Source organism: Populus trichocarpa, chromosome 18 (assembly GCF_000002775.5).
Source record: "Populus trichocarpa isolate Nisqually-1 chromosome 18, P.trichocarpa_v4.1, whole genome shotgun sequence".
In the NCBI taxonomy this organism is placed as follows: domain Eukaryota; kingdom Viridiplantae; phylum Streptophyta; class Magnoliopsida; order Malpighiales; family Salicaceae; genus Populus; species Populus trichocarpa.
In genome coordinates this window covers 10,307,366-10,315,748 of record NC_037302.2, presented here as the reverse complement: position 1 = coordinate 10,315,748, position 8,383 = coordinate 10,307,366, and the positions used below count along the sequence as shown (strand labels likewise).

The 8,383-nt window shown below is 35.5% G+C and overlaps 1 protein-coding gene across 1 annotated transcript; it reads right to left on the bottom strand.

Moving 5' to 3' along the window:
* Positions 1-3,132: 3,132 nt before the first annotated feature.
* On the bottom strand, positions 3,133-8,300 carry LOC7458785 (uncharacterized). Its single transcript, XM_052449087.1, has 12 exons — positions 8,191-8,300; positions 7,825-7,877; positions 7,351-7,412; positions 7,145-7,216; positions 6,748-6,874; positions 6,383-6,647; positions 5,827-5,931; positions 5,522-5,650; positions 5,008-5,057; positions 4,804-4,901; positions 4,323-4,607; positions 3,133-3,967 (listed from the first exon to the last, which is right to left on the bottom strand). The coding sequence occupies exons 1-12, from the start codon at positions 8,298-8,300 to the stop codon at positions 3,455-3,457; spliced, it is 1,869 nt and encodes a 622-aa protein (XP_052305047.1). The 3' UTR covers positions 3,133-3,454.
* Between the last annotated feature and the right edge of the window lie 83 nt (positions 8,301-8,383).

The following is an 8,383-nucleotide window of genomic DNA, read 5'->3' as shown; positions in this document are numbered from 1 at the left end:
AAAAAATCATTTTCACTTTTTTTTTTCAATTAAACACAATTACAAAACACCAAATGGACCTAAAAAAACTCCTACATTTGGTCTTAAATTAGCGTTTAGTTGGCTAACAATGACAAATCAACCCAAATCTAAATAAATTCTCAGACCTACATCTAATTTTTTGAGTAAGATAAAGGGGGAGAATTACCTAAATTAAGCTCTCTCATCAAATAGAACTCGTTGATATCAAGAACGAAAAGTTTTGTTGAGAAAAGTGGTCATTCACCAACTTTCTCCTTCCATCACTATTTTTCGGTGACCCTTTATCTCTTCTCTCATGCTCAAGGACTAAAATACTAGAAAAATAAAGTTTTGAAACAAATTATTCAATTGTAAAACTAAATTGACCAAAAATGAGATTTGCAAAAATACAAAAGTAAAATTTTCGTAAAAATTCGTTGAAACAATTATTATTTTTTTTTAAAAAAAGACTTCCCATTTTTCTCTTTTTCAATCTTGGTCCCCTCATTCTCAATATTTTTTAAACAATAAAGTCTAGTTCTTTTTCGTGAAATCAAGCACCAATCCAGTATCGAGATATTTTTTAAGACCGATATAAACACATAAAAAGTAGATACAAAGAAGTTATCAACTCAAAACCCCAATCAACACACATTATAACATCAAATTGAAAAAAAATTTGATGACTTGAGACCATAAAGAAAATGGGCCAGAATTGACACCATATATTTTTAGAAATAAAAAGCTTGATATTTTTTATTTATTTTAATTTCTTGTAAACAACAAAATTGATTTTTTTTTTTGTGAAATTGAGCATCAACTCGATACTAGGATGTTTTTTTTAAACCAAGATAATGATGCAAAAGGTAAACCAAACTCATCATCAACCTTAAATTCCAATTAAATGATGAAATGGTAAAGAAAAAAAAATCAAAGATTGAAGTGAAAAAAAAGTAAGCTACATGAATTCAGAGTGATCCTTTTCAAATGTTATAGTGATACCTTTTATTTTTTTAAAAAAATATATATATTCTAATGCATTTTTTGTTAACCACTTTTAATCAAAATTTAAGATTGTTCATTTTGACCATTCTATGTTGTCTAACTGAAATTTTCTTATATTTTCTATTGCATTCTTTTTCGGCCTTTAAATAATATGATTCAAGTACGAGTACAGAAAAGGATGAGACCACTTGCTATACTGGATCTCCGTCTAGTATGTTTTTGGGTTTATACACAGTATATTAAGCAAAATTATTAATTAACTTTCACTGTTCAAAATCCTGATCTCTATAATCCAAAGTCCTGAATTTAAGCCATAGCGACAATTTGAATGCATTTAATATCCTAAGCACTCCATGCTTTTTCCCTGGGCTTTGAAGTTTACTACTAGCTATAACATGACTCATTTCTTTATAGTGCAAACCCTTGCTTCATGGCATGGGGTGCTTCTCTATTTTCTTGGCAGACTTTTTGATGTATGCTAATTTGAGGGTAAAACAGAGCTAATATATAATGGAATCTCAAACTTTGTCCAATTGATTTTAGCATTGATGGTGAGATGATTAGTTGATTAGAGTTTATATATATGAATGATACATTTAAGATAATAAAAAAAATACAAAACATTGGACCTTATTATTTGATTAGTTGATTGTATATTTGCTACGTAATCTCATTTTTTTGTTCTTAGAATTTCTTCCTTCCATTGTTTAAAATAATCAAGAATATTCATATCCTGATAATTTCATTAGTCATCTATATTAATCCAAAAAGTTAAAGCCGTGTAAGATTTAAAATATGATTTATATTATTTCTCATCACACCCCTCTTACATGAAAATTATTTGGGCTTCAAACTTGTGGAAAGTCATGCTATTTTATGCTTAATTTTTATCAAATAGAATTAAAATGGTGAGATTCAAACTCGTAATCATGTAGTTATTAAAGTATTTTAATATCATATCAAATAATCATCTCAACTTAAAAACTTAAACTATAAAATAAGATTTGTTTTATATCATTCTCTAATATTAAGCTCATTGTTTGTAAAATAAATAGATTTACATGTAGATTGACCATACATGCAATGCAAAGTATTATAATTTTCATATTCACGTAGAAGAACCCTTGCTATATTTTTGACAAGTAGGCTATTTCCTCAAATGGGTGCAAAAATGCCTTCTAAAAAAGAAGAAGTTAGAGATGAAACTCGAATATGAGGTTTTATATTGTAATCTTTTCTTTTATCATCTAAATCAATCCTTATAGCAAGTTAGATCAAGATTTTGGAAGAGTAATTCAGAGTATACGAATAGGACCCATGCCTGCCTTCATTAAAACTCTAGGGAGCCCTATGATCGTTTTTCTTGTTCAGTACAAAGATACATGCAGGGTATTCAATAATAATTCAGGCTCGTCCACATGCCACCCATACTCCGAAGGTATTGAGCCCTCTTCACTTCAACTTTGTTACTGAAACTGCAGCATCTTGTTCAATCTTATACTGCTCTCTGTTCTTCGCTAACACATGGCATGGAAGATGTCATGAACCATGCTGCCCTGCCAAGTATGCATCTGTTCATTGAATTATATTTGATTTTCATATCTGGGTAGAAGGCCCCTGCAAATTTAAGGGCATTAAGTAAATGGGCCGGGGTCCCTTTGAGCCTAGTATAGTTGGATTTCTGAGAGAGACATGTGCTTGTACAGAGATGTCTGTGGGAGGAGGAAGTCTCAAATAGAACACCTCATTACAGTACCGCTTACATGCATATCTTCAAGAAATCGATGGCCTGCTTATTTTGGGCTCTCATCTCACTACTTCCGTAAACATTATATCAACATGCATGTTTTGCTCATCGTGGGAAGGTCCTATCTAGCTTCTATGAACTGAGAAAAGAAGCACCACCGAAAGTCTACAGGTTCGGTGCTGGAGACCTATGGGAACTCTATGATCGGAGGACACAGAGGAGACTGGAAGTAACGGGCGTTAGACTAATGGTGGAGCTGCGTTTGATAGTGGAACCGACGAGGGAAACCCTGGAAGTGAAAGCTTTGCTTTGCTTCAGTGGTGAGAATGAGATTTGAAAAGTTTTGAGCAAATGCATCATCCGCCTTGGAGTTTAAGATGTAGGATCCCAAAATGAAGGGATTTGAAAGTTTCTGACATTTTACTTTTTGAGTTCTAACATTCGAATTCCTGATCTCTTGCTAAATCGATCATTCAGAATGTATTAGTGTTTGTAGTACGGCATGATATGAAATAAAATGTACAAAGCGTGAAATTAAGCAATGAAGGAGACAAAAGCGCAGATCGTAACTTGCAGCAAAAATGTTTCTTCCCTTCAATTTATGATTCCCATAAGCAAGGAGCAAACGTCACATGGTGCCATCTTCATTAATGGGAATTCGAGATCAAGAGGGCCCAAAACAATGACTTCCTTGTAAAGAATTTAAAAGGCACCGGAGACATCTCTTTCTTGCTTCATCTTGCCAAGCTCCACCAGCATAGTCAAAAGAGCCTCGCACATTTCACAAGAATCAGGTTCACTAGGATCCTTCTTTCTTGAAGAGTAAACCATCCAAGCATGATCCAGCTTCCTATCTGGCCTGACTACAACTGAACCTGGAACTTCAGCATCACGGCATGTCACTAACCCATCACTCTTCTCTCCATACCTAAGCTGCAAGTGGAGTGCGCACACAGCCATAGCAGCAGATACGGGAATCACTACTGGCACCTGGTGTCCTGCTTGGAAGTCATCAGATTCCTCGCTCCCAAACTTTGGGAGGGGAAGCCAAGGAAGTTCTGCGTGTGCTATGTGAGTCATTGTTGCAAGGACACCTGGAGCAATGCTTGCTTCCGAGTGGAAAGAGATAAGAGGAATTTCCTTTGAAAGCTGGTGCTTTGAGATGAATTCCCTCCGCTTATCATACGTGAGATCCTCCAATGCTCGTATGTCACCCTAAATTTATTCATGATGATATAAGAAATCAGCCAGATATTTCAACAAATTGGGATGCGGATGTAGAAAAAAAATCATATAGTTAAGAGAAGCACAAAAAGCACCCAGCCACAGACAAGATCCAAGTAACATAACGCAAGGACACATTTCAAAAATAAACAGTAATCCTGTGTAGGAGCATAACTATAAACTCTGGCAGTAGATAGGACACAAAGGAAATAAGAATCAAAATAAAAACAACATGGAAAGCTATTTATATAAAGCTCGGGAAACATATCAGCATAACAAGAGTTTCCTTGTTATTATTTGCACAGACTTTCTTATGGATTTGTGTCTAGGCAGAGACAAGGACTACCTTAATTATTTTGCAGATCAAAAGCTCCATGATCCTCCGAGTTTCTTTGTCAGCAATCTGGCCTTCACGAAGAATGTCAGAAGCTATGGGGGTTCCAGCATATGGACTCTGTACCAATGCCAGTCCAGCAACTTTGTTTTTCAAGTCAGAAGAGTATATCGACAACGCAGCTGCAGCATCAACCCCACCCTTGCTGTGCCCAAGCAGTATCACACGCTTGCCTGAACCCCAATATAGCTCCTCAATATATTGCTTCAGCTCCCATGCATTATGCTCCACTGATGCCTTCATAACAATGGCAGCGCTATGGATAAGCAGATGATATCATAATAGCTTATGATCTAACTTAACTATAGAAGTGAAAGAAAAAGTAAAATTAGAGAACAGGACAAACAACCTCATTAAATAATCATTTTTCTAAAACTTTCTGGTTCTCCAGTCAATTTTAGTCTAGATAAAGGACCGAGTAAACAGTGATTACCTCACTGTGAATTTTTGCAATGTGGCAAGCTAGACCCATCTTAGAAAAGAATCTCTTAGTACCCACAAAATACAGGGGGCCGTGATTACTAAAAAGGCCTGATAAAGGTAAAAATTTGCATTACTGTTGGGTTTACAACATGCCAATTATTGACTGAAAAAAAAATTCCAGATTTGAACATCAGGGTACAGGGATTTTCTAAACCTGGTATTAATAAATAAACAAATGAGTTCGGAAGGTTGTGCTCTCCATTCCTGAGGAATAAGCATAACAAAGTGAGAGTAAGTATCAATAAAATTATGAACCCAATTATAAGAATTCATATCCCTGACAGAGCACAGAGTAGCAGTTAACACTCAAGTGAACAACTTGTTTGAAAAAATAGTAACTTAAAGTTGAAAATGCGGTTAAATGAAAAATCATAGTTTGACCACTAATGGATCTCACTATCTAGCACATACCGGGCAATCCCAAACACTTCTTTGAGACAAGGCACAACCAAGGCAACAAGCATATACCAGTATGAAAATAATTTCAGAGAGACTGCATTAATTAACGAGTCTCAAATGAAACAAGTCAAAAAAGGCTACTGTTAAGTCCTAAATATTCCATCTCCAGTGCCTAATGCCATCACATTTTTTTAGTTTCCCAGCCTTTGAAACATAGCAGGTGGTTAATTTCTACTTATCAGATATATCAAATAAAAATTGGTCCTTGCCTTATTTTCTCAAGCAGCTCTAAGAATCTAACTGTACCATCCTCCACTGGAGCCATGTCACGTGTATGCTGTAGCCATCCAATATCATCTGACGAACCACGCAAAGTTTTGCGAACACGAGATGTAATGCTGAAGATGCAAAAATGCAGACTAAAATCATACAAGAACAAAATGAAGGGAAGCAAAATTTATACAGATGGAGTCAGTAATTTCAGCGTAGAAGGTAAAGCCTAAAAGAAACCTTCAAAAACTCTTCTACAGAAAATGACCTATGAGCCTGCAAAGTTGTAAACAACTTCTTTTACCTAAGAACTTGAGCTTGTGTACATCTGATATAATAAAGTGAACATCTCCAGGAGGCCAATGCCAACCTCCAGGCAAGTCGTAAACCAAACAATGGGAGCATCAACCTGCACCCCTCTCAGAGTAAATTTGTGATAGAAAATGATATTGAAGGAATCAACTATCAAATAGCTGCAAATAACAATAGCATATTTGTACTATCAAATTTTGTATCTTACTTACTTTTGAACCTTGTGCATTAGAAAACCCACATGGACACGTGCATGACGCAGATAGTTCAGATTAAGAAACTGTTTTGACAAATTATTGAAGAAAAACAGGAGAAAAAAAAAAAGCAACAATGAATTAATTAAAAAAACAATCAGCCATTCAGTTCATTTATGGATAAATGTATGATCAGCTCAAAGAGAAAAAAAAAGAAATTTACACAGGCTCATTGTGGAATTTCAAATTGAAAACTAGATTAAACAAGCTTGGTTTTGGTTTTATTTCCTTGACAAATCTAACTTTTTTTTCAGTAACCAAACCATGGAGAAGTTCAACAAAAAATATTTATACCCTTGAATAATTAATGAAACACCTCGACGACTGCAACCAGTTCTAGCTTCGTATCTGGTATTTACAAGTAACTCTTCCCTGACTTCTGCCGCTCTTGTTCTGTGGATTTCAGGACTCTTATTAGCAATATGATGTTCAGAAAACAATGAAAAACCTTCGACATTAGATCTATAGATGTTGTGTCCTGAAGAATGTGAATGCGGTCCAGAAGAACTGGCCACAAAACTCTCTGAGTATCCATTGACATCTTGGTATATAAGATCCTCTGCAGAAACAGCTTCGTATCAAATGTAGCCAAAATATTCCAAAAATATGAAAGTAAACCAGAAGAGCTAATTCAGCACCTATGATAGCCTACCACTCACCAATAAAATGAACTAGTCGACGCCTTAAATATGTAGTCAATGTTAAGAGGCAGGTAAAAATGTCATCCAATGATGAGGGCGATCCAACAGAATCAACCAAAAGACTATTCACAGCATCATTATGTGCCTGATAAGAGGACATATGAGGTCTAGAAAACTGAGCTTTCAAATCAAACTGAATTGAGTACAGCATAGATAGTCGCAATGAAAGTTTACACCATAATTTCATGACAATCCTTCATCAATGAAGAAGCGTTTCATCACATTGGTTCTTCCCAGAATCCCATCTTTTAGCTTTGACCAAATATAAACTACACCAAGTTTCAATAGGCACACGGCATACGCACGTCCACACACACACTCACAAATGCACACAAATTCGAAATGCAATTCTTACCACATGCTTTATTTGGCAACCATGTCTTTCTAGTAGGCCGCATTCACTTGATGGATGATCAAACTGGTGCCTCTAAAATCACGAAACAGAGAGAGTCAAAAACACGGTTAGACATAACGTTGAGTTAGACATCAAGAATCACCTCAAGAAAAGAAAAGGAACTAAGCATTAGAGAAATTATATGGGATATAAGATGTGATAATTACACTTGAAGGGATATCACTAATTTCTTCTTTGATACAAAAATCTCCCATTAGATCTTCGTATCCTGAAATAGCATAAAATCAAAATGATTTAGAGAACAAAAAAGCTGTTCCAGCCCAAAAACACACATAATGGATCCCCAGAAAAAAAAAAAAAAAAGAAGTGTAGAAATGGTTAGGATGGGAAAGGAAAGCAGCCCCTGTTTTGAGATGGATTGTTAAATGGGATTTGTGGTCATCAACTTTGACAGAGACCAACAAGAATTTCAGTGTTTCAAACATTGTCAAAGGGCAAGGAAAGGACTGAAAGAGAAAAAAAAACAAACAAACGAAAATCCAAACCAGAGTGAATTGAGTTAAACAAAGCAGAAGCAGCAGAGTGATTAAAGGAATTCAAAGAATCAAAAGAGCAATAGAGGTTAGCAGAAGGGCCGGTGAGGCTGACTTACAGAAATGAAGGCACAATAAAATCCAAACCTGCACACCACAGAAATAGAGGGAGACTCTTTATAGACAAGGAAAAAGGCCGTCTAAAAAAAACCAAAATTAAATAAAATTAAGAAAAGAGTAGGCAAAGGAAAGTAAGCAACCGAATAGTCATGGGGATAGGAATGGAGCCCATGGATGGATGATCATCGTTATCCATTTATTATTATTATTACTACTTCTCTGTTGCCCATTTGTTCAGGATTTCTTTCCTGTTATTTTTTTAAAAAAACAATAATAATTTATTTATTTATTTGGGGGAAAGAAACAGAAATTCAAAACTTGCTTGTTAGCAAGGAAAGCCAAAGGCAGTGAAGTGATGCTGATCACCGCTCCAGTGGGTAATTGCTTCTTTACCTTCCTTTTCTATTCCTTTTTGGGAATAGGAGAGACACGTGGCGTGTTGGGTCCAATTCCATGGTGAGCGTGGACAAGAGCTCCTCCATGAGAGCGGAACCTGCACCCATTCCCACGTTGCTTTTTATCTCTCTTTTTTTCTCCAAGTAAAAATCAAGCAGATTGGTAGTTTTTATTTAAAAATTTATCAAAA

Bases quoted from the DNA above. Each gene is read 5' to 3' on its own strand.
- LOC7458785 (XM_052449087.1), bottom strand. From the start codon at position 8,300: ATGGGTGCAGGTTCCGCTCTCATGGAGGAGCTCTTGTCCACGCTCACC. The intron at 7,878-8,190 runs GTAAAGAAGCAA...GGTTTTTTTTAG, and splicing joins AAAAGGAATAGAAAAGGAAG to ACGGCCTTTTTCCTTGTCTA. The intron at 5,932-6,382 runs GTATAAATATTT...AGAGGGGTGCAG, and splicing joins GTTTCATTAATTATTCAAGG to GTTGATGCTCCCATTGTTTG.